Source organism: Chelon labrosus (genome assembly GCF_963514085.1).
Source record: "Chelon labrosus genome assembly, chromosome: 5".
NCBI lineage: Eukaryota > Metazoa > Chordata > Actinopteri > Mugiliformes > Mugilidae > Chelon > Chelon labrosus.
In genome coordinates this window covers 17,600,101-17,627,068 of record NC_140341.1, presented here as the reverse complement: position 1 = coordinate 17,627,068, position 26,968 = coordinate 17,600,101, and the positions used below count along the sequence as shown (strand labels likewise).

At 42.1% G+C, this 26,968-nt stretch overlaps 1 protein-coding gene across 1 annotated transcript in view; it reads left to right on the top strand.

Annotated features, from left to right (window-relative positions):
* myo3b (myosin IIIB) overlaps positions 1-26,968 on the top strand; it is a gene marked incomplete at its 3' end in the record, with an annotated part of 34,688 nt that overhangs the window by 3,622 nt on the left and 4,098 nt on the right. The window contains 14 exon segments of the mRNA XM_084545254.1: positions 78-225; positions 1,407-1,560; positions 1,725-1,813; positions 2,532-2,661; positions 8,959-9,038; positions 9,773-9,793; positions 10,942-11,019; positions 13,107-13,312; positions 15,222-15,333; positions 15,465-15,627; positions 16,076-16,156; positions 17,549-17,645; positions 18,967-19,015; positions 19,948-20,071. Coding sequence (XP_084401380.1) covers positions 78-225; positions 1,407-1,560; positions 1,725-1,813; positions 2,532-2,661; positions 8,959-9,038; positions 9,773-9,793; positions 10,942-11,019; positions 13,107-13,312; positions 15,222-15,333; positions 15,465-15,627; positions 16,076-16,156; positions 17,549-17,645; positions 18,967-19,015; positions 19,948-20,071 — 1,532 coding nt within the window.

Below are 26,968 nucleotides of genomic sequence, written 5' to 3'. Positions count from 1 at the left end.
TAATATGGCTGCTGGGGATTTGCTCGTTCCATCACAGAGAAGAATAAGTTTGTTTGTCCCCCTTTTCTCCTTTGAAGTGCCGCAGAGAGCGGCATGAATGTGGGAATCCTGGACATCTTTGGGTTTGAAAACTTCAAGAAGAACTCATTTGAACAATTGTGCATCAACATCGCAAACGAGCAGATCCAGTTTTATTTCAACCAGCACATATTCGCCCTGGAACAGGTGAGTTTTTCACACGGGAGGGAGGTTATTAATAATCTGCGCTAATGCACCACAGTAATGTGTTTGGGATGAAAGCATCCACCAGACTACTCAAAATATGTTGAGCGAAACAAAACACCGCAATGGAAGTCAGTCATTTTAATATTATTTGTGTGTTTACACATCCATCAGAGCAGAGAGGCTCTCAACGTGATCATTTTGCTTGTGGTCGGGCTGTGATAAGTAACGGGTTGTTCATACTGTTGTGTACCACCAAATGACTCTTTTAATTGATTTAATGAAGCTTTTTACCCTGCAGTGTGTGACGTCTTTATTTTGCGTGATGGAAATGAATAGACATTAATCAGGAACCATTTTGCCATAATGCATTTTAGTTTGCATTAACTTTGCAACACTCCTTTTAGAAGGAATTACAAAGCAAATCATGGCAATTTTATTCATATGCAACGTTGTTTTACAAGTAACCTGAGTCTGATTTAATTTAAAACGCATTCCTCATTGAGAACAGAGAAGAATAATCTTTTATTGAGGCCTGATTCCACTCAGAGTAAGAAGTGATAATAGCTTCTGCTCGTTCATTTACGAGTTCATTTGACATATTTAGCAGAATTGTTATTGGAAGCTACATTTATCCTTTTCAGTTTAATTATAGCAGTGATCATTGCAAATAAGGCCTTAAGCTTGTGGAAAAGTTTCTCCCCTGATGTAGGGCTGGTGCTCAGTGGAAAGGGGAATTTTTATTTGGCATGGAGTCTTGCTGTACACAGAAACTGATTATTCAGAGTTAATGACTTAAACATGAGGACGGTTTAGATCCATTGGTTTCATTTTATTAGTAAAATATATATTTAAAGCAACTTTTTGATCTGAAATTAAATAGATGCAATAATATGATATGACTCTGGGTTATTTACACACTGAAATAAATTATGAATAAGTAAGTGGCTCTATTTGTTAGTTTGGAGCTGTTCTGCTTTATGCATTCAGTAAAAGGCTCTATTATGCTGTAAACTTCTGCCATAGACACACACAGCCAGCTGCAACTGTTTGGTTTTGTTGATTAGAAACTCCTTTTTTCCTCCCCACACACATGCACAGATCATATTTAGCCCAGATTGTTTAATTGGGTCATTTAGAAAAACCATTAACTAGATTATTCTACATTCACTGGTTCTAATTAGATTGAATACCAGAGCGAGGGAGTGGATGCCAGCCTGGTGGAGTACGAGGACAACAGGCCCATTCTGGATATGTTCCTGCAGAAGCCAATGGGTCTTCTGTCCCTGATGGATGAAGAGAGCCGCTTCCCTCAGGCCACCGAGCAGACCCTAGTGGGTAAGACTGGAACTATGTCTGCAACGTGCTTAGACATCAAACATAAAAATCCTGAATGCTGAATTACATAAGATGTCAGAAGTCAATGAATGTAGCTACAGCTGGTGCCATTCATAAAGCATCTTTTCATGTCTTGTTTATTTCTTTTGACATCTTGTTTACAGACAAATTTGAGGATAATCTGCGCTGCAAATATTTCTGGATCCCTAAGTGCATGGAGCTTTCCTTTGGAATTCAGCATTATGCAGGAAAGGTATCTAATAACTCCATGGATCTGTGCATCACATACTGCCTTGTTTGAGAAGACAGCTTTAACAAAGTGTTGACAGCAGTTGTGGCTTTTCTAACTCTTGGTTCAGTTAGGATTACATCTTACTATTTAATTACATTATTTGAAAAAGCTTTACATAACTGTGTTATGGTGGAGAAACTGTAAACAAATGCATTTTTGAATTTAAATTAACTCTTAAATTAACTAAGATTCAGATGATAATTACCTGCCAGGGATAATAATATCAAAACGTCTTTGTTGACAATGTACATGTACAATGAAACTGCACATGCAGATATTCTGTTACATCAGCACATTTTAAGAAACTAACTGACTTTGTAAGCATTTAATTAAATGAAATGAATGAACAATTTAACTATTTCCTTCAACAGCACATCAACAGACTTAAATTGCCTTTAAGGAAAATTACAGGTGTTACTATTAACATTGACAGTAACTCTGTTCTGCGTCTCAGTAAGTCATGCCAGTATGCACAGTGCCAGGGGCGTCTACTTCCCAAATGAAATTCAGCCATCGATATTTACATTGTTTGCACCTGTTTTTACCGTTTATGCAATTTAATTTGCAGCTAAATAGAACTAACTCAAACAGAAAATTTATTCGGTCCATGTCAGTGGACCCTATACGTGTAGCAATTAAAGATTCTGTTTATGTGTATTTCTTATGTCCTACTCGACAGGTAATGTACAACGTGAATGGATTTCTGGAGAAAAATAGAGACACTCTTCCTGCAGACATCGTCGTGGTGTTGAGAACATCAGAGAACAAACTTCTACAGCAGCTCTTTTCCAGCCCCTTGACCAAAACAGGTAGGATATAAAACAAGCCTCAATAAAAAAAAAAAAAAATACAGCTATTTAGAAAAATCGCAGCCACTAACAGGAAATGTTACTGTGCCACTTAACCGCAATGCAAATGGAAACTTTCCTTTGAGACAAACTATTGTTAACGATTTCAGGACTGCACATTAATGAATTGTGCTGCTGTCTAGTGCTTCCATAAATGTTCAGGTAAGTGGGTTTCTTAAAGACGCAGCTCGCAGGCATCTCCCGGTCCCCCTTCATTTCAAGCCTCTGTGTGCCGTGCTCGGATAAATCTGCGGTCTCCATTATCTCTTGAGAGGCTCAGCTCTCCGCACGGCGCTCTGTTTTTATTTTCACTAAGCTGTCCCTCTTGGTTTCGCACTGCTGAATGCTATCTACAGATTCTGGGTGCAGTGGGATATTTTTATGATAAGGTTTCTAAATACCCAGGGGATGAAGAAACAGTATTTAGAGAACACAAAAGCAACTCTTCCCACCTCTTTTCTGTTGGTTAAATGAAGGTAGAGTAATGTGCTTGTCATTAGCCGTGGCTGAGGCCTCCTGGTCACTTGACTTAGCTGAAATGCTAATAGGTGTTTTAAATTATCAGATTTCCGCTTCCTACTTTATTTCAGCTAAGCCACATTATGTGATTCACTTCCTTTTTAGGGGCCTGTAAATGCCTGCTTTCACTCCCAGAGGCATTAAAAGGAGCTTCAATTCACAAAAGGCACCTTAGCCGAGGCTCCTGTAGAAAGCTGTGTGATGTGTCTGTAAACTTCAATTGCAGGTTGTGCACAAGGGAGCATTCAGCCACTTCCTTTCTGCAATTAACAGCTTCAGAGGAGTACTCTCTATAAAAAACAAATTCAGTGCACACTTAATTTCAGTGCACAAAGGCACTGAATTGAAACAAAGATGTGCTGTAATGTTTACTGATGTTGACATAGTGTCAGCTTGGTCTAAAAGCTTCTTTACTTCCTTTTGTTCCACTTCACTTTTGGCAGTCTTGCCATTTAGACTGGAGGACCAAGTTAAACTGATGATTTATCAATGAAATAAACAGTTCCTTTTTATCCTAAAAGGCTCCACCAAAGCTTGCGTTAAGTGTATAGATGCTTTTGCATGTTCATTTAAAGGAAGTGCGTCAACTCACTCCTTTGGAGTTCCAGTTTTCCTGTTGGAGTTTGTGAAACTGCAGATCTTCTAATTAGATAAAAGCTATGAAACACTCGGCTCCGGCTTATCATTCTGCAAAAGATGGAGCACTGTTTAAAGTGAGATACAGTATAGCATAAGAAAATTATAAATCTATTCTTCAGGCTAAAATTTGCGGGGGGATTTAATTTGCATTTTGCTTCACATTATAGATTCACTGTTATCTGTGAAATTACCATTATCTGGGGGGATCTGATGGAAATCTGTTTTGCACCAGGGTGGTTTCACACTCCTCTGTCTGTCTCCTCACAGTGTCACCACTAGGGGACACCCTCATAGGCTGCTGCCTTCCACCGTGATGGAAGTAAAATAATAGATGTCAAACTATACATGCACTAGTTGTTAATGTTTCTGCTGCAGAGACACGGAAACGATTCCTCTAAACGAGATGAGCTTTAATGATTCTTTCGCATTTTGCCGATGCGGTTCGTGTTGGGAGAGATGCGGGGAAGTAGGAAGGCCCTGGAAAGTAAAAGGACTCCCAGGCAGTGAATGGCGAGGCCACTTGAGCCCTGCAGAATGTGGGTCCTTGAGGCTTGGACATGTGGTGGTGTTTTGTCAGAGGAAATGGGATGTATTTGCATGGACAAATTCCTCAGAGCCAGGGCCTTTCCCAGATCAGGGGGGACCACAGTGTTTGAATTGGCTGGGTGCAGTAGGGCCTACTACGGCCTGGGCAGCCAGCGGTCGCAGTATGGCTGCACTGTCAGTGTGTGTGTGTCTGTGTCTGTGTAGCCTCAGGGTTGTCTGGCCCTGCTGATTGTAGCACTGCACCTCTGCACATACACACTGCACATCTAGACTGCCAGCTCTTTGTCAGAGCAGGGTGAAAAGGGAGTGATGATCCTCACTTCAAAAGTTCACAGATAGTGGAGTGTAAAGACAAAAGTACATTTCCTATGTTTATCGTTTCTTTGTGATATTCACCATTCGTCTTTTAGACTTTCAGCACTGTGTAAGGTACGCCATAGCATGCTGAAAAATGGTATAAGTGAGACCTGAGCTAAAGTAAATGGTTGCCGTTTTAAATTTTACATCAGAAGCAAGCCAGTCAGCGTTTAAAATAAATCTTGTGATTAAACTAAACCAGTTGCAAAAGCTACATATACAAAGTCAGATTTACAGTTCTATATATCTGTGGAGAGAAAGAGATGTACAGCTAGCATATAGTAAGTCATTCATCTTAACGCTGCCTTGGGAAAAATAAATGTTATCAGGCTCAAAAATCCTCCCAGAGATTGTATGTGTTTGTGATTAATACTCTTAACAACCTTCTTAAAGCCATACACACAAGGCAACTGTGAATTTAATCTCCACATTTGTCAGTGGTGGAAAATCAGTAAGTACATTTACTACAGTACTGCTATAAATTTGAAGACCTCTGCTCGAGTATGTCCATTATATGCCACTGCATATCTCTATTTCCTAATATTTCAAGAGTAAGCGGTGCACTTTTCGCTCAACAGTATTAGTGTCTCTTTACTTTGTAGATTAAGATTTCAATACATAACCCATCCTTAGCTTTTAAGATGGGCCACCTGACAGCAGAACAGTGTCCTCAAATTCCAGCAACAAGATTATTAGTTTTGTTAATGTTATGCCACCATGCTTGTCTCAGATAATGAGACAAGCTAATTATTAAAGTTATAAGTTTAACACCACGATGTACACCGAACTGTTCACATATTGATTTTACAACTTCACATGTGAAACTACAGTTCTGCCGTCCGCTGCATCTCCCTCCGTCTCCCTTCATGTAAGGAGATCCTCCTGTGTGGAAATGACAGGCTTCTCCCAGCGATGTGACACATTTGGCTCTTTGTTCTCTCCCAGTTGAAGCCTTTTTTCATCCCAGTGGCCAGATGCCGCGCTCTTTCACTCGACTTCCACACACTCTCACTTCCAAGAGAGAGACACTCACCGAGTAGCACTTTTGTTCAATTTCTCCCCTAATCGCGGTATTGGAGAATGTTTTGAGTCAGCAGTGGGATTTTTGACGGCCCCGCACATCAATAGCAAGCAGCCGGCTCTCCTAAGTCACATGGTACAACATCCTTTGATAAATGCAACACTGTGTTGTGTCACTAAAAGCCAATTACACCATGCTTTTTATGATTGATCTGCTTTGACAGTAGTGGATGGCATTTAAATCAACAGCCCCCGGAGCCATCTCTAGGCATAAACGGTGGTGGTTATGGAGGGTGGGGAGGGTGGCGGGGGGTTATGGGTGCTTTAATCTAATTTGCTTGGTTGCTGAGTTGAGTTTCTAGATCACATGTTTTCAAAAAGAGAGCGGGAGCGCGGCGGAGATATCCAGCAAGCCTCTGCTCACTCAGCTCGGGAAGGCTGCTCTCTCTTACAACTTTGATTGTCCCCCATGTCGACAGCTCGATCCTCAGCTTCTGAAGTACAAGGCGCACACTGGCACTCATAAAAGCGTGTAGGGAGGTGTCATATTGAACGCGGGATTGCTTTTTAATCCCGAGCACATTGACTATTCTTGTCAATAGAACCCCAATACAACTGCCAGCTTGAGCTTTTTTTTTTTCCTACAGGATTCTTGCTGGGCTTAATTTTCAAAGTGAACGCACAGATGCCAGGGAAGGGTTTTTTTCCCATCTTTGTGCCCCCCTCTCCTCGCACCGCTCTGCCTCTCTCTCTCTCTCTGTGTTTGTCCTGGAAGTCCATGCCAAGAGCAACATGCGTGAAGCAGAAACTATCAGTGGGACGCTTCTCCACCTGTTTCTCAAGACTGAATGACTTGATGCGAAATGTTTCCCCTTACCTGCTCTCATCTTTTAATTATTAACCTATTTTAGTAAAAACCTCATCATGTTATTTTATCGTTTCAGAACGCAGACAAAAGTAAGACCTGTCTCCCGCTCTGTCTAAAACATATGCAGCCTTTTCTTCAAGTGACTCCGCCGACAAGGAACAAATCTTCCTTTTTCTTGTTCGTCTGTGTTTGAATAATTATTATCCACATCATTAGACAAGTTCCCAGCTGTATCTAAATTAGAAGGTCTTCTAACAGGCCGGACATCACAGGTGTTCCCTTGGTTTCATGTCTCAGGAGGCAGAAATCTTTGAGGATACTGACTATTAACCCTCGCTCTAATCATCTAGTCAGGAGGGGATATGAAACCCGCCAGAAGAATGAATTAATACGACCCGCCAAGGAATACATGAAGAAAGCAGCGAGTGTCCATTTGCAAGGCTTAGGTACAACTGTCATAGTTTCTCTCATCGTGGCGCAGCCCCTTCATCTCCTCTTGATGGTGTCATGGAAGTGAGAGGCGTGAAAGCACAGTGACACTCCACGAGCCCGTTCCACTCGCAGCCGCTAATTCATCATGACAAATGTGCTCAGATGATCTGGCCCAGCAGCACTAATGGGGAGAGGAGAGAGCGCACTTCATTTGCACAAGACCCACTCCAATTAATCCATCCAGCTTTACTCTGGGCTAATTGGAGCAGGGCCCTCCCTGCCTGTGTGCTGGTAATATACCCGACACAGTTTAACAGCCCCTGTTCTCAAGGATCATACTTTTTTGTGTCTGTTTTTTTGTTGGGGTTTTTTTTGCGCAGATTTTGCCAAAGGGCCGTTTGAGGTCTTAAAATCTGTTCCCGGAATCCTAAACACAAATCTCTGCCACAAACATGTGTTCAAAATGAGCAATTAGCTGCTCATATTTCCACCTTATCTTATTGTGCACTTTCCTTTCCTTTATTTTTTGGGTCTAATTCTAAACCTTTGGTTATTTTCCCAGACACAATTTCACCAAATATAGAAATACATATTTTAATATGATGAAGTGTCTAGAATTTAGCTTATTTTCCAAAACCAAAAAAATAAAAAGTTAATAGCAGAATAAATGAGTTGATAAATAAATAAAAATTAACAGATAACTGTCAAATACTAAAAGCAGCATCGCTGCTAGCTTAAAAGAGTCCTTTGATGTGCTCACACATCATATGTTTTGGGTTGTTTTGACTACAGCGGAGTGTGCCTGCGTGTGTGCACATATTTGTGTGGGCGTGTGTGCATGTCCGTCTGTGTGTGCATTTGTCCCACGAGACACCACATTGCTCTGGCTCGCTGCAAAACCTTTGGCACAAATAGGACGTTCTTTGTCTAAAGTTAGCAGTGCCCTGGCTGTTAATTAATCCACCATAAATTGATTTTGATCTCTCCAGTGTCTGATTGAAGCTTCTAATACACATTTGATAGTGCACCGTCCTCCGAGAAAGGCAGGCGCTGATCCAGTGTTTGAGTTTTTTGGCTCGCTGTCAGACGATGTCCTTAACAACTGTGTCTTGAAATCACATTGCAGAAGCCGGCTGCATATTTGCATTTAAGAAGTTCGTCTGTGTGCGGTAGAAAATCTAGAACAATTGTTGGCCTGTCACTTCAGCTTTATCTTAAAAAACTTACAAAGGTTTTCCTCCTTGCCATACGCGGCTGCTTGGGTAGCGCTGCCTCCTGTGTCTGCAGACGTATTTTTCTAAAGGTGTGTGTGGCACATCTGTGCAGCTATTGTTTATTCATGGAGTAAACCCTTTGAAATGTGTTAAGATACTTCCCACTCATTATAAAAATCCTGCCACCCATGGATTAGGACTTTGATGTCACCAATCCTGCTTCAAAGGCTTCTTTCACTGCTATTAATCACAGTTTAGCCTCTGAAGATATAGCCAGAGAAAACATTTGGACATCTTGTGCAGAAACTTTGAAATGTTCAGACTGTCTTGCATATGCTATGTTCATATCCTTTCCGCTGTGTGTGGGGCTGTTGGACTGCTGTGCATGCAGCTGCACTCCTGAGTCCATGGAATTCAGCTCAGATATAGGCTCCTTGTGAACTGTCTGTGCTGCTGCATGAGAACCAACATATAGCAGTGCAGTTGTTCACGTTCCCTTTTTTTCTAGTACGTTAAAAAAGCACATCACTCCCTAAGCAGCTCTGCGTTTGATATTTTCTCAATAATCATTTCCTTTCTATGTTCCATGCAGCAGTTCAAACCTAAGCTTTAAATAAATATCATGTCAGTGCTTATGAAAGGCTTCGGTTTTGTATTCAACAGGAAATCTGGCGACGTCCAGGGCCCGGGTCACCGCTGCCTCCAGATCTCTGCCACCACAGCTCAGCTCGGGACGCACCAAGGTGAGGCTGTAGCACAAATCATCACATGAGACCATAACACTTTTTATTTGTTGCTCACAGGCATTGCGCCATAAGAGACCCAGTAAAAACCTGTCCCGTGAAGCATGGCCACATTAATTGACTACCCTGTTATGTTGTCTTGCTTGTGGTGATGCAGCATCGCCATCTGGCATTTGGTGTCTACGGCATAAAAAGCTCTTGTTGTTTTGTTGTTAATGTGAGGGGAATTATTGCAAATTTTAAAAGTTTACTTTTTGTAAATGGTCCAAAGATCTGTCTCAACGAGTGCACCTACATGCTTAAGCTTTTATTATGCTCCACAGTAATTCTTTAATCACGCTGATCAATCATGTTCACGTTGAGGTTCTTGCAGAGTTTGTTTCAAGACTTTTTTTATGGCGTCGTACACAAATATTCAGTTTTTGAGCAGCATCAGATTTCTTAATAGAAGTGTCTCTCAATTTTTTTCATCTGGATGCACTCTTCGACAATTCATTCATTTCAGCGTCTACAAAAATAATGTCTAATTTCTTATGGAAATTAACATTTTCATCCTTTGCTGGATTGTTTTTACTTTGGCTGTGTGTAGGAAATATGAAATCACATGATTTACAGTGTAAACTGTAAATCATAATGTCACCTGCAGGGTGGATTTCAGCCTCTCTTTCTCTTATCTATCCACTTCTCTCTTCCTTTATTTCCATGTCATTCGACGACTTGCGCTGCACTCACAGTCTCCCAAATACCTGTTGAAGGTAAGACTTCTGTTAAGATTAGTTCAAGCTTTTTAGATCTAAATGTCCCCGCTGTAAACCACAGACCAGTGTTTGGAAAAGCATAATTCACCAAAATCAACTGAGCATTATTGTAATCCAAAATTATAACTTCAAACTATGTCTCGCTAACTTTGAATCGTGCACAGCCTCACTCGTCTCACATCAATCACAGTCTGGCTTTGGAAAATGTAAATCATCTCTTTTGAACTATTTTTCTCTCACACAGCCACAAGTCTGTGTTATTAATGTAAACAAATACTCTGTGGTGTGGCTTTTAGATTATAGAAAGACTTAATATGAGACACAAACACAGGCCAAGCTTTTTGGGGGGGAAAAATAACAGTGGAAAAACAGCTCTACTTTGATGAGCCTCCACTGAGCACCTACTCAGTTATTCTTGAACAAGAAAGGACTTCTTAATAACAACTCAGTGTGACTGATGTAATATGTATGCTGTCATGTTCACAGTCAGAGTTGGAGGAAAGTTGACGGAAACTGACACTTAGAAAAAGTTACGAGTGCGACCAGATTAAAGAAAAGAGAAAGTGAGTCCCAGTTAACCGTTTGTACTTTCCTATGATCTGCTTTCAGAGTAGCAAAGAGTCGGAGCGTCTCCCTTCACATAACGTTTGATGCACCTTTAAAATAAAGTATAAAGATATGCACTTTACTACGTAGACTTACCATAAAATATCAATTGCATCATTAATTTTGATGAAGCCATGAACTGCGAAGGCCATTAGAAAGCTTATATTGTGTCCTCGTTAATCCGCCGTCAGGATGACTGTCTGCTCGGTGACGGCTAGTCTCATTACTCAGAATGCTCTGCAATTTTCCCATGCCCCACAGCAGTGCAGAGTTGTTCTCTAGATTGTTAGCTTTAAGTGTTTATGGGGCTATGTTATACAGACGGCACAGTTAGTACAGCTGTGAATTCCCGACTGGCCCATTTGGAGGAAAGAGATCTGCTGTAATATTACCTTTATCTCTGCAGAGCCCACTTCGGACGCCATGTTGCAAAATAAACAGCACCTCATTTGAATCTGCGTCATTTTGCAGCAGTGCTCCCGGCCCAAGTCTGGCCAGTTTATCAAAGCAGTGTGTTCAGTGTGGATGTTTGTGTTCAGGTGGACACCATGGAGATGATGCGTCACCCAGAGGAAACCACCAACATGAGGAGACAGACTGTGGCCTCCTATTTCCGTGTAGGTCTTTTCATTTTATCCACATCAAATATCTGTTGACACAAGCTCAATAATTGTTTACTCATTTTTCCTATTCAGATTTTTTAAACTAATGTTTTGAACTAATATACACTGTCTGGCCAAAAAAAGTTGCTACCTAGATTTAACAAAGCAAATAGGTCTGAGCCTCCTATTGGTTAAATACTGCATGGGTTAAGAATTGTCCAACGCATTAAAAACTGGAAGGATAGTGGGAAACCATCGTCTTCGAGGAAGAAATGTGGTCGAAAAAAAATCACTGATTGATCATGATCGCTTGGTGAAAGCAAATCGAAGAAAAACAACAGTAGAATTCAGGGCTATGTTTAATAGTGAAAGTAAGAGCATTTCCACACGTACAATGGGAAGGGAACACAAAGAAAACCACTAATCAGTGTGGCTAACCAGAAAAAAGGCTTCAGTTTGCTAGGGAGCATAAAGATTGGACTCTGGAGCAATGGAAGAAAGTCATGTGGTCTGATGAGTCCAGATTTACCCTGTTCCAGAGTGATGGGGGCATCAGGGTAAGAAGAGAGGCAGATGATCATGCCTAGTGTCTACTGTACAAGCCTGTGGGGGCAGTGCTATGATCTGGGGTTGCTGCAGTTGGTCAGGTCTAGGTTCAGCAACATTATGTGCCCAAAGAATGAGGTCAGCTGACTACCTGAATATACTAAATGACCAGGTTATTCTATCAATGGATTTTTTCTTCCCTGATGGCACGGGCATATTCCAAGATGACAATGCCAGGATTCATGGGGCTCAAATTGTGAAAGAGTGGTTCAGGGAGCATGAGACATCATTTTAACACATGGATTGGACACCACAGAGTCCAGACCTTAACCCCATTGAGGATCTTTGGGATGTGCTAGAGAAGGCTTTGAGCAGTGGTCAGACTCTCCCATCATCAATACAAGATCTTGGTGATGAATGCAAAAATGAATGCAACACTGAATGGAAATAAATCCTGTGACGTTACAGAGGCTTATTGAAACAATGCCACAGAGAATGAGTGCTGTAATCAAAGCTTAAGGCGGTCCAACCAAATATTAGAGTGTGTGACCCTTCTTTTTTTTGGTGGTGACTTTTTTTTTGGCCAGACAGTGTATTTTAATGAATGCATCCATTTCTGACATGTGTGAAATGAGGTGTTCACAAAGTCTTATGCTATGAATGGTTGATCTAAAAAACGTGCAGGTAGTGACTTTCAACAGCTGCTTTCTAGATTTCCAGAGCACCTAACGATCCTCATAAAATATTTGCAAGATACAAACTGTCTTGTTTGTTGTTCATACAAATTTAATTAATTTTTATTGTATCAAAAGCACCTGATTATAAGATTTAGCACCGTGGCAAACAACCAGTAGAAACAACACAAACCTTATTTGTTGTATAAATAATTCCTTCTAATATGCTACTGCAAAGTTTTTATCATAACATCCTGGATGATAAAATCATCATATTCTACATTTTTAATAATAATCAATAATTCCTTCAGTTGTAATTAGCCTTTAGCTGCTAAAGAGACAGATATTTTTCTCAGAGCTTGGTGGAGACCAAAATGGAGCTAACGCTGGGTGATAATGGGGCAAATAAATTGTAATGCGAATAAACGGCTGTTTCCTTAGAGTCCACCACAGCTTAAAAAGAAAAACTGCCGGGCTATACAGCTGACCCCAAAGGGCGTCAACGTCAACCAATGCAGTTTTATATTTGCCTTACGGTTTTTAAATATTACCACTGCCAGATAGTGGCAAAAAAACTGCACGGTTCTGTTGCAATTTTAAAAAAAAAAACATCTGATGATTCTGTTATTTATGTCTGTTATAAGAGAATTTATAACTTTGTTCACTCCTGCTGGGACTGATTAATACTGACAGTTACTCTTTACCTTGTACTGCCTTATCTGACTGTCAGGGAAAAGTTGGACGCCCTTTGAAGTGCAAATCGTAATAACTGAAGTTGCACTAACAGGACTTTGATAAGATGATTTCATATGATAACTGGGCTCTGGTGTTCTCGCCTTGCCTCTGCCCGCTGTTTATTGCTGTCTTTCTGTGTCTCTGCAGTACTCCCTGATGGACTTGCTGTCTAAGATGGTGGTGGGCCAGCCACACTTTGTGCGCTGCATCAAGCCCAATGATGACAGGCAGGCGCTGCGCTTCTGCAAGGAGAGGGTGATGGTGCAGCTGCGCTACACGGGGATCCTGGAGACGGTGAACATCCGCCGACAAGGCTACTCCCACCGCATCCTGTTTGAGGACTTTGTCAACAGGTAAGTGTGGCAGCACCTCCGCCCTGCAGCACTCACACATACAGAGCGCTGACACAACCCCAGAGATGGTGCAGAACAAGTGAGCCATGCTCTGCATCACACAAAAACACGGGCTCTTTAATTAGATAGACTGGGTACAAGTTGAGCTGAGCAAGAGACTGACTAATTGGCAGTCATTAGTGATAGTGCAAGACTAAATCCTACAGCTCTTTTAACAGGGTGGATACTCCAGTCTGGAAAATATGGATAAAATTCAAATAGGGAGGAACCGTGATTATAAGGGGTGATTCATTTTAATAGATTTCCTTTTACTATTCATAAAGAGTTTGTTCTTACACTCAGTGACCTGGAAAAGCTCCAGTGTAGTCTCCCATTGGTATTACACTAGAACACAATTAAAACAAGTTTCATCATTAGGCAGACTTTACATAAGGGTGTTGTTTTGGTTTTTTAAATATATGGGACAGGATCTGATAACCGCGATTAACCGCTACAAACCTTATATGTCCAACCCTAAGTTTTAAGGTGTAAAAGTCTTCAGTCATTTTAAGGCAGAAACCCACATGTTTAGAAAAGACTGTGGGAAAATGCCAGAAAACTTCTGTTTGATCAGAGTTCCTTTGAAAATATTACAGCCACCTCTAATGTGGAAACTAAAGATGATATAAATTTTAATTAACTTGGGTTGTGGACTGTTGGGGAAAAAAAAAACTTTGAGATGGCTGGCTAGTCTCACTGCTTTAGGGAATCTTAAAGATGTCTCTTTAATTTTGGAGGACTAAAACTTTGAATGACCACATGATGTTTCCTTGCATGTCCTACTTCTGCTTCCAGTATTAAAGTGTGATTACTAGAAGATCATACAGGACCTGACATGATGATGGTGATCTCCTTGTTGCCTCTGTGGCACCTGTGCGTGAAGCGTGACTGTGTGAACAGGAGAGCGCGTTACTTCACTTTAACCTTGCCACTGAATCCATATCATCCTACCTGAGCCAGGCAGAAGTCGTACAGACAGACCCGAATGGCTAAACTGCACCTTTAGTGAAAACTGATTTAAATTTGTGCTCTCATATCAAAGGCTCGTCTGATGTTGCAGTGCTTTGTATTTACCATCAAAGAAATAACAGGTATCAACAGGAATTAGAATGAAAGGCTGTAGACTAAGGCGGGGAGGGGAGTTCAAAGAAGTTTTTCTTCTTGTTGTTGTTCTTCTTTTTGACCAACGCCAGAACACGAGAGATGAACCAGTAGTACTGGAGCCTTGATGTCCCTGAGCAAACAGTTAGAGCCACTCTGTCCTATGCTGGTATTCTGCAAACTATAACAAGAGGATCTCTGGATGTCTCAGTGAGACAATGTGAGCGATAAACAGCCGTGGAGCTGACGCACACTGATAGGCCTGAGCTGATGGGCATCTTTGTTGAAATAAGAGACGATGGGCCGTTCAAAAGAGCCAAAACAATGGGCCTCTGTTGGAGGCTCGGTCACAGACTATTTTTTCTCATTTTCTAACTGTGAGGCCAGAAAATACTTGTGGTAGTTGAGACCAATTATGTGTTGGCAATTATTGTCTAAACAGGGTTTTACTGCATGTTTGTAATTAGTCACATAATCCAGTGGGCTACAGAATATAAAGAATCTAAACAGAATATTCCCAGTTTTTTTTTTATTATGCACTCTTCAGATAGTTTAGTGGTTTGCATGACATTGTCATGTCAGTTTCCTTTGTTTTCTTTTGCATTTTGCTTTTGTGGATATACCAACTTTTCCATTTCACCTAAGCATATAGACTTTTCACAAATATTTTTTTAAAAATGCACCAAAAACTCTTTAACGATCACAAAATCTTGCTTTAACTACATTAGATCTAATTGTTACTCGTTCTGCCCTTTGTCTCCTGTCACAGATATTACTACCTTGCGTTTCGGGCCCACCAGATGCCTGAGCCGAGCAAAGAGAACGCTGTTGCTATATTAGAGAGGGCCAAACTAAAGGACTGGGTGCTGGGAAAAACAAAGGTGGGGTGAATGTTACACCAAAATGCTAAAAAATGAAGATACTTTTGTCTTAATGTTGTGTATGATCTGATGTATAGAGAACACACCGTGTGATGACGTTAACATAGTGTAAATGCTAACTGTTCTGTCAGGTGTTTCTGAAGTACTACCATGTGGAGCAGCTGAACCTGCTCCTGAGGGAGGTGATCGCTCGGGTGGTGGTGATACAAGCTTACACTAAAGGCTGGCTGGGGGCCCGACGTTACCGGAAAGAGAAGGAGAAGAGAAGCCATGGGGCCATCATCATCCAGTCAGGTACACTGGTATTAATTAAACAGTTAACGAGGAGAGGCATTATACAAACTTAAGTCAAAAATATGCAAATGAGGAACGAGTTCTTGTGTAGTCTTTTATCGCCTAATGATGAAACAGGTGCAAATTTAATGTGAGTCTGACTACCGGGTTCTTAATGACCTCAAGTCTATTATGCGTCTGTGAGTCTTCATAAAAGAGATAGTTTGATAACCACAGCTTGACCCATGAGGGTTAAGAGCAACGCTTCAGAGCAGACAATAAGACCTCAGAGAGTTCAAAGGGATCCATCCCTCTGCCACCTGGTTTAGCAGTGTTTTGAAGTGGGATCTTGTGTAGTATGTGTGCAGTCTATTTTGTTTCACAGAGGTAGGTCAGCAATCTCCAGCACACACACACACACACACACACACACACACACACACACTACTATCTCTTTCTCTTTCTCTAGCCTGGAGGGGCCATGTTGCTCGGCAGAACCTCAAGCAAATAAAGAGGGAGCGGGAAGAGGCCGCTGTCCGCATACAGTCAGGTAAAGAAATGTTTTTCATCATATATTCAAGTGCAGGCGCTTCAAACTTCTCATGCAGTCCCATGTCTGGTGGAAAATTTTCGCCGCTCTTTTTCATTTTCAAAAGGATAAAGGCCTAAAAAAAAACCTCACATCTTTGTGAAACACCTTTTTGATCTCCACGAGTGGCCTACGAAATAGTAATAATTAATTAATAATGCATACCAAAAAAAGCTTTTGAAAGTTTGGGCAGCATTTGGTCCCCATGTTTCAGAAGAACAGTGCATACTGAGATCCTTTTTTCCTTTCATCTCTTTCCCAGTAAAGGCAAGAGAGGGGCTTATCCCTTCTGTTTCCTCACGACTTCCTCTCTCAAATTCCTGGCCTATTACACAGCTCTCACATACCAGAAACAAGATGCCTTTTTATACTGTCAACCTTTTCATCTGAAATGTAAATTAATTCTTACTCAGTGTGCCTTGACGAAGATCAAAGTGGGCACATTAACCTTCCCGGCCCCCCCCACCTCCCCACTCCTTGGAGCCTCTCACTGGAGGACAAGGGAGGGTGCCAAAAGGGGCAGGAGAGAGGAGGGCAGGGGGAGGAGATTTGGCATTGTTTCCCCTGGCTCTCCTAAGGGCTGCCCTCATCTGGCACATGGAGCATCTCGGTCGCCTGCACACCTTGTGTAAATGTCCTCCATTAAACCCTTGCAAATAAAGCTGCAGAATGGGTAAACATGGTTTTGGTGTGAGGAAAGCCTCTCTGTCGCCGCTGTCTTTCTTTTTAGAGAAGCGTGTTTGTGTGTGGCCGCCGGGGTTCACGGGGAAAGGGAAGGGGAGGTGGAGGGGGGGGGCTGAACCTGACATAAGTGGGGCCTCAGCCCCCCGGCGGAGCACTCCACCACATTCACATTGTGTGTTCTCCGCAGCTTATAGCCTTTGAGGTGGGCTGCATTTGCATTCTGAAAATAAACAGATGCCTTTCAAATGTATGAGCCTGGTGGCTTCTCAGATCTCAGCGGGGCCTGGGGGACATGCTCACCATCGATCAGATTAGACCATGCAAAGTAGAACCATTGCTCAACAATGTACTTGAGCTTTCTTTTCCTGTGCATATAATTTTACCAGAAAAACACAAAGCCCGTTGACAGAGTAAGTCAGCAGGCTCCATTTGCCATCCATCTGAGGCCAGTATGTCTCAATAATCTCACAGTGTTTTCCCGCTGCTACTCCAGTCCTTATGTGCATGCTAGACACATTTCATTTCCTCCACGTATAGTAATTTTAAATCTGTTTTGGTAAATTGTTATAAATTGCATTTGCGAATTGTCCGAGCAGATTGCATGCATGTTGTTTTCTTGGGTGACAGCGGGAGAGAAAAAAGCACGTCTGACACTTATATCCTGTGCAGTTTACAGGGGCCATCGGGTGCGTCAGGACTGTGGGCCCCAGAGGCGCAGATGTCACCCTGAGGCTGGAGAAAAGACCACCAAGGAGGAGGATACAGGGTGAGCTTTGGCATCCTCTCTCCTCAAGAGTATCAATATATATTTTCCTCATTTTATTTGGGAACTTCTTTGTTTCTAATTGAACACACAGTAGTCACTAAACGTGACTGAAAATGAGACCTACATTTGTATTATTGAGCAAGAGGGACTCCACATACCTGTCATTCATCTACAGCCCAGCTGGATGTGCTACTTTTACCCTATAATGTAGTGTTGTTTCACCCCAAAGGAGAAAGCTCCTCCTTGTGCACCACCTCTTTTAGTTTTATAAACGTAATAAATAACTTTCCAGCGAGATAGCACACTTGTCTGACCACAAATGGGGTTGGGCGCTGCACTGGTCTCCAGATGTACGAGCCGAGGACTTTGTGTTTATTCAGCATATGGGCAGGCCAGTCATTTAGAAAGTATGCGCAAAGCAGGAGAGCAGCCACCGACTGAACAGCAGCACATGAGGTGTCGATGGCGGCTCTTAGCTCTGCGTTTAGCTTCTCTCTGCTCCACAGATGACAAACATCAGCTGTTACAAATCAACATACTAAAAATATGTCCATTCGTGAATGATCTTGGATGAAAAGATTTACTTCTTAAAAAGAACATTTAAACCGACTCATACAGGCAGTCAGACTCAAGTCTTTGGTGACTTTTGGTCAACGTTGTGCATTTCTCTCCAGACTCCGACTCCAAAACGTTAGATTTACACATCTGAAAATGTTGTGCTTGTTTTATACTCAAACTGAGCGAAGCCTCATTGGGGATTTTTCTCTCCATGTTTACAATCGTATTCCTTGGTGAGAAAAACTTCAAACCTCCACTTAACAATTCTGTTTAATCAGTGCTGGAATCTCTCCATATATATTTATTTTGACATGATCTGGCCCATTTTCCTCCTGTAAGATCTATGTTCTCACCTACATGCTGTTCTTTTCCCGTTTGATATCCCTCCTCTCTGCCACGCATGAATTCTGCGTTCGCGTCCAACCGGCAGAGCCTCCGGTTGCATCACCGAGTCCAAACTGGATGAGATTTCCTTTTTTCTAGACTCGGAGCATGACTGCGGCTGTCGCGTGTGCAGATGTCGTCTCTTTGGTGTTTGTTTTTTAAATAATGCAACATGAGTGTTCATGCACAGAGACGTGTCACTGTTGTGCACTTCCACAAATTGCATAATCATTAACCAGAGTTGTTTTTAAGCGTGAAACAAAAAGAAAAATACAAAACATCCTCAGCTCTGGATTGTTGTGTGTTGAACAGCTTTGTTATGTGTTATTTTACAATGATCACTTCCGTGTTTAGTTAAAATAATTTCTTAATTTCCTAGGCACATCCATCAGAAAGAGGCGCATACGGACTCCATACATAAAGGAACTGTAAGTAACAGAATATCAATGAGCGTTGTATGCCTTACTTTAGCTGTGTATGTTAAAATGCTGCTCCGCTACAAAGCAGCTTTAACCCAGATTATTCTTTGGGAATTTTTTTATTATTATTTCTCTTTTTTTGAGTCCTTGAGACAAAAGATTTCTCTTGCTCCAACCTCCATCTCAGTGGAGAAGACAGGGTGGTACAGGAACGAGAGAATCAAAAGGCTGGAAATTCACGGCTGAGAATAAATGCTCGCTCTTTCCCTGAGGTGATTTGTCTTTGCGCTCCTCTTTCTATAGATGTTAGACCCCTTTTTTAGTAAAGACCTGGGGTTCTTTGGTAGCACTTTGATATCCTGCTCGGATTCAATATGTGAAATAGAAGAGCCACTCCGTGACTTGGAGCACATCACAGTCTTTGAAGTCTGATCCAATTTTTGCTGCTCACCATTTGATGTTGAAAGGATGAAATGAGGAAAATGTACAGTTTTTGCCAGTAACTCTGCTGAGCATATGTAAGATTAAAAAAGCAAAATCCTTTGGAGGATGTACTTAGAAATGTTAAGCAGATTAATACTTTCCTATAGCTCTTTTATTCAAAGATAAAATTAAATATGAGAGGAAGTCTGTATGTGCTGTTTTTTTTACCCTCACAATTAAGTCAGTGTGGTGCTGTTTGCTAGGAGGTAGGGCTAGTAAAGGGGGGGTGTGCAGTTGCATTAGCATTTGATTAACATTGCAAAGCACATTAATGGGTTTGAGTTATATGAGTGCCAAATTGTAAATTGTAAATAAATGAATACAACATCTACATGACTAAATTGAAAAATAAAAAAAAATAAAAAACACATTACGGGGCTTGCTTTAACTTGTATCTGTTCATCCGGTGCTTTCACTGACATTGCTCTTCTGGGTGTGTTTACGCCTCCTCTTTCAAGGTCTGCCCTGACAGCCAAGACAGACAAGTGAAAGACATCAACGGAGACAAAGGCACAGAAGAAGACAGTGTAACGAAGCCGTGCAGGGAGACAGCTAGGCTGCGAGACATGCAGTGTAAACAAGGTAAGCCCAAGCACAGAGCTGGCGGGTGCAGGTAATTACACAAAGAGAGAGCAGAAATCCCGCTTTAATGGATAAAGTGCCATTTCTAATACGGGACCCCTTTCAACCTTTCATCCCAGCCAATCCCCTGCTGCCATTCTTTGTTGACAGCCAAAGAGAGAGGCATTATGGGTGATCATTTCTGCGGTATTTTAATAACCCAGGTCAGCTCATCATAAACGTCTCATGGCAAGTGGGGGGGCTTTTTCGAAGTGGCAGGAGCACTTCAAAGCTTCATTCTCCCGCATGGCAGGCCCTTCACTAAGGATCTCATCAGTGACTCTAATAGACCTGCACAGTAACGGTGACAAGAAAATACACAAACCCTGATTTGTTGAACATATGTTTGGTTTGCTTTTTGCCCTAGGCGATGAATTACATTAATTCCTGCTGCCTGCAAGGCTGAGTGGGTGGCTTTGCAGGGGGCCTCTGATTACGGCCGTCACCCAGCCCACCACTAGGGTAGCCTTGGTAATGGGGCCCGGCCCTTCATTAATGTTATTAGGGGGGTATGAGGTAAGAGACGGAGGTGGAATAGCGTTTAGCGGTGCGCCTGAGAGATTACGGGGATTAGACATGATAATGTAACACAGACAGGGCTCTCTAGCGGCCCCGGGATTAGTGTCAGCACGCCACAGCAGGTCTGGGTTAGATAGTGGCTAATTCGGTAATGCTGCATACAGGTGACCCCCGCTCCCAGGCGTCACGGCTGCTGAAGGGAGGGAGTGTTTGATGAATTTATAATGTCGGAGTGATCGCGGAGAGAAACAGTGCGGTGAATGCCAGTGTTAGGGGCATTTTGCTCAAATGTGTGTTTTGTCCTGCATCACTGGAGCTAAACAGCTGAATGGCTGCTTCTTTCTTTTCAGTTTAAAGCAAGCATGAGAAGGGCGTTTTAAATATGCAACATTTAAATTATTTTCTTTTGAAACATCAAATGTAGCTAATTGATCTCCTTTGTACCGTGTCAGTGAATGCATTTCAATCCCAGTTTTGACTTTAAATGTCTTCTCGGAAACATTCGTGAGTTATGAGCCACTTTCTTTTTCAGGTTTGAATAGAGTAAAAAACACTATGGACAAAACCAAAGGATTAAAAAGACAAAAAATAGGAAAATCTCCATCCTAAAGTAATTTTAGTTGAAATTTTAATTTTCTCCAAACAAAATGAGTCTCAACCTTTTTTTTCTAGGAGATTATTGCAGTGATATTGTGATCCCTCAGATTTATCTTGTCGTCGAGTCGGTTCCCAATCCTCAAACCGGGAAACTTTTTACTTTCATTGTCATCATTTATTGCAGCAACTCAGACACTATTAGATAGCTTTTTTTGTTAGCAGCTAAACTGAAAGGTCTGTATACTGACTACAGTGGCCTTGGGCACTTGAAAAACGTTGAATATCAGTTCAGTTATATTTAAATTTCCTGACCAAAAGTAGGCTTATTTAGCTCTTTGAGTGTTTTGTTAGGAGAGGGTACCGATTTTCAGGTATTTATCTTTGCCTCATTTATGCTCCGTGGTCTGCTTGTGGCTCCGACGTCTTTCAGGAAACCCCATTTGAATATGCTGAGGGAGGCCACGGTGGCTCAGGCACCCAGGGCACACTTTGATCCCTGCAGATCTGAGGGCCCTTTTTTTTTTTTTTTTTTATCCCGAAGGTTGAGCGAGTCATGGAAGCCTAGCCCTGCCAGATGTTTGGAGACCAGGCTCCTTCCTGTGTCTCATCCTGCTGTCGCCCCTGGTGATTCGCGTCAGTTCTCTTGGGCTGGGGCTGGGGCTCGACCTGGAGTGTTTCAGGACACCAGTGGAGAAAAACAGAAAATTAGCCATGGAAATCGAATTACCCCACCCCTCCAGACACGCTCGCACACACTCTGCACCCTGCTCCCATTAAAGCCAAAACACCAGGGCATGACCTGGAACCTCTCAATGTGTCTGACGGACGTTGGTTTTTTTTTGTGTGATTTAACAAAGGTTGGTGTTCAAGTGACCCGCTTTGCGCAGTGTTTTTCATACATGAAACAAAGCAGACCATTCACAGGCGATTTGGATAGATCTGTTTCACTGCATATCTCACACCATGCCAGGCAACTGTTCTCACTCTTTAGGCAAATACCCACAGAGCTGTATTTTATGGAGGGAAGAGAGCATTAAAGCACTTTGTACTCCAGGCGTTCTCAGTTGTCTGCAACGGCAACCTTTGATTTCTCGTGTTATGTCAGTGAAGAAGTTGCACATATACACAGTGCAGGCATGTAAGCCGCACATTCAAGACGATGGCACCTCTCGTCACCTGTCTCCCGAGCCTGAATATTAATACAACATGTTTGGAGAATGAGTCACAGATACGTGTGCCGAAAGAAAGCCTTTGCTAGCACGCCGCAGATATGATCAGAGTGCTGCTTACGCTCGTCAGCGTGGTAAACAGGATGGTGCCGAGGATCAGTCAGAGCTGACTTTATGGTTTATGAAAGCTGAGCTACTTATGTTAACAGGCTTTTTGAAGATTATAGTTGTGGTAAACATACATGTCAAGAGAGAGACAGTGATAAAGTGGAGCCACAACACGGAGCCCAATTACCTCTGTGCCTTAGAAGATGGTTAACCTGGTCGTTAGAAAGGATGAAACAGCGAGAAGAAAGAGGAAAATAGTTGGTTTAATGGTTATAGTTATGTCCCCTCAGTGCATAACATGGTACAGTCAATAAGAATTGATTTTGTTTGTCGCCCCGAGCTCTTCATCTGCTTTATAGCTGCAGCCGGGAGAGCTCACTGGAAATGTGGGTGCAGTTTTACCCACACTGAGGTCATCCCATACTTACAAGTACATCTCATTTTTCCTCTCTTCTTGCTCCCTCCTTCAACTCTTAAGCGTCTTCCCACATGTCCTCTCACAGGGTTTGCAGCCACCAGGTGCTGCTTCACAACCCACCACCACCACCTCCACCACCTCCGCCGCCACCACCAAAGCAGCCGCAGCATCACCGTATCAACATGCATCTGCCAGACAAATGATCCACCCTCTCCATGTTCTCTAGACAAATACTCTCCCTCCCTCTCGCTGTCTCTCAGCCTTTTGATTTATCTGTCTGTTTCCACGTATCGCCGTGTCTCAACCGGATGCCTTCAGTTTAAGGCTCGGCGTAGCGGCAGCAGAGATTTGGAGGGGATAGGAAAGACTCAACTTAACGGAAGGAGTTGCCTCTGTCTGACGCTACCTACGTAATCCTCTTAATGTCAGTGGGAGTAGTTAACAGGATGTACTTCCAAACTACTCATCATCACAATTCCAACAGAATAATCTCCTCAGACGTAAAATCAAGGTGGAAAAGGATCCTCAGAGTTCTCTGTAATTTTGCATGTGCAGATTGAGTCACTTGATGTACTTCTACAAAGTTTTTCCGAGCACAAAACCGTACTGCTTAATTGCTGTTGGTGAGAAGTTCAGTAAGCTTGATTTGATTTTATTAAAATGACTGGGCACTGCGCTGATCAAGAGAGAAACAGCTGCATGCCCTCCATTTGCACGTTTAATATATTTTTGGCTCAGCCTCACATATAAATTACACCTATTAGGCATCTGACAAATGATTGCCTTCCTCAAAGTGCAGAGATTTCTCTTCCATGCAAATGTTTCTTCAGGAGTCAAAGTTCCAAAATTGCTGTCAGGTGAAATGATTGATTTCGGTGTGAAAAATTGCTTGTAAGTAACAACATCCTCTGCTTGCATTACTGAAAACAGATGCAGGAAGTGCTCTTTTTTCAACATTATCTGCAGGACTGATCAGTTGTCTTCTGATTTAAAGCACATGAGCTTGCTATTGAAGAAGTCCAAAATTATACCCAAGGAGAAAAAAAAAGTTCTCTCAAAACTTCTGGATATCCTCTTTAACTCAGCATATCTGTTTAGGCTCTTTGTTTGCCGCGGAGGATTAATGTCTGAATTTGCGTGCACGCATTCATGTGTGTGCGCGTGTTTGTATGCATGTGTCTGGTTTTATGTGTGCGTGCGTGTGAAGAGGCAGTTGCGAGGTAAAGAGAGGGGTCTGGGTTGCACATGCCCCATTTAGACATCAAAGGCCCCTGCTGATGATTTTTCCTTATAATCCATGCCTTTTGGTGCCTCTGCTCCCTCCATCTGAATAAACAAAGCAAAAGTGGTTCTCTGTGGTCTGAGAGAAGTCAGGTGACTGCGGCACGTGACTCTGGGAGTAAATCGATACATCTCTAATTTATTCCACTAAAAATCCCTTTTAGCGGCTCTTTTATGTTGTTTCTGAGGAGCATTCTGATTTTCAAGGGATTTCAAAGTGGTATTTAGAGACGACTCATCTGCTACTCTTTGAAAATGAAAGAGGTACCTATCTCAAAAAGAGTTCCAGCCCTTTTTATCTCAAGCAGCAAACATGTACAATGCGTACGTTTCTCACAGAGGAGAGCAAACTCTGCTTGGTTTTCTTTTGATAGGCTCAAATCAATAGTGTACGAAACACACTGCGTCTGTATTAGAGATGCAGTGTAAGATATGTTAGAGATATATATTCCCAGGTGACCGTTATTCCTCCCCACCCCAAACAGCCGATCATTTAGCAAATCCCCGGTGTGAGCCACTGTCTGACCCCTTCCCGACTCTGCCTGCCCAGGTCCAAGCTGCACTCCCATGCCAGAAGCCAGTTTGGCAGCCTCCCTGCCTGTAATATATCTGCAGGAGCGGCATTCCTTTGGGGCTGGCCTGGATCAAATGACAGTGATTTCCCAAATAGAGGCACTCGGATGGGAGGCCTAACCCATCCTCTGATCTGCTACACGCTCTAATCGCTGCAGGTCAGGCTGAAATAAACTGTGAGGCTGAACTTTTTACCAGATCTCCTGTTGCAGATACTGCACTGATTTAGGAAAACATCTAATTGAGTTTGTCATGACCAATACACAGTTGTTTTTTGAAATAGGTATTTACAATAAACTTTATGTGGCTTAATGTTTGAGCAGATTGTTTTGACAGTTTGCTGTGATCCTGAATTTCTCTGTTCTTTGTAACAGTTGTTGGACTGGTTGTCACAGTAACATATCCGTAAGGTCAAACGCACTCTGAGCCGTTCTTGCAGGGAGAACTGGTTGTGACTGGTGAACTGATAATGGGGAGAATACATCAGGTTTCTTTACTGTACCATGAGAGGGGCCGCCTCAGTCAGGCATGGTAAATTTATTAGGACGGACCTGAGATTCGTTGCTACTGACACAGTTCTGTAGCCAAATCCGAAAATCTGGTAAAAACACTGCGGTCAAAAAGCACATTAGAAAAATATTATTGATTCTATTGATTGAAGTTGGATGGGTATCCTTACTCACACAGTTTATTTGGAGAACACATTGTCTCTCCTTTTTTCGTTTTTGTTAGTTTTGCAGTGTTACACTTTGTGTGAGTCATCTCACTAAATTCTTAATCATTTAATTCCTTCGCAGAGCTGTGATCATGATTTCTAGTATTTATATACTATATGTATACACCGATCTGCCACAACTTTAAAACCACTGACAGGCCTCCAAATTTACTAGATCGCAAACTGATCACATATGTGTGAGGTGCACTGGAACAAGCCTGACCCACAGAGGCCCCTCCTCTCAACCCATAGGACCCAAAGGCCCCCCACTAACAATATCATGTTACCAGACACCACAGGACACCCTCAGAAGGCCCATGTCCATTCTCTGATAAGTCACAACAGTTTTGGAGGCACAAGGGAGACCTACACAATATTAGGCAGGTGGTCATTATGTTGTACCTGATTGGTGTGTTCACCATAGTCGTTGTATATTGGAGCGCATAGTAATCTCAGAGAATAAATTAATCCCCATATGGGTTTGAAAACTTGAACAAAGCATAATGGTAACCAGTATCAGCAGATCCTGAATCAGCCAGTAGATCTTTTAAAACATATACAGGTAACCAGACCCAAGGACAAACATCAGTTTATAAATAAACTTTACTTATAAATTCATGGTAGTGGTGCTGTGAGGCGTTTACTAAGGCACACTAGCAATTTAGCTAGCTTGCAACTAGCTTGCTATCATTAGCAAGCTAACATGGCCATGTCTACCCAGTCTAATGTTCACCATCATAGTTTAAGCACGGTCAAGTATTTAGTAAATTTTTCCAAAGAGCAGTTATTATTCTTTAGTGATGATGATGCTTGCTGAAAAATTAAATAGATTACAATTCATCTGAACCTGAACATACATTTTACTGCAATTGGTCTAACTGTAATTGTTGCACTTTTAGGTTAGACCAACCAGCAAGTGTTGTCATCCCTGTGTGGTGCTCCATCAGTGGTTAAAAAATGATAACGGTGGTGTTTCTTCTTCTACACATCTATTTTCAAGTTATGTGTACAGGCACCAACATGCACAGAGCATGTTAATCTGGCAGCAGGCAAGATTTACTTTTTGCTGTTTGGCCTACTCAGAGAATTAATGATAATTAGCTGCAGCTGAGTCAACTGACTGGCAACACTTATTACAGGCAGTCGCTGGGTTCAACGTTCGCTTGCTAGTCTTCTGGAGACTTAAGTTAAGATTAAGATTGTGGCACGTGCAATCCCTCAAACTCCATTTCAGCATAAAAGCTAGAAATCGTTCTGATTCACGCTTGCACTGAATGCTGGTGAGAGTCAGTGCATCATTTCTTAACATTGTGGATCTGCTGGTGTTTAATTTAAACATCAGAAACGCTGGTGAAAACACAAACAGACTGAGCAGTCTATAGCACAACGCGGTTTCTTTTTGAAACTTTGTTCAAGGACGTCGAGGATTCATTATTTGTGATTGAACGCTTTGATGCAATTTCAGGGGAATAAAACAT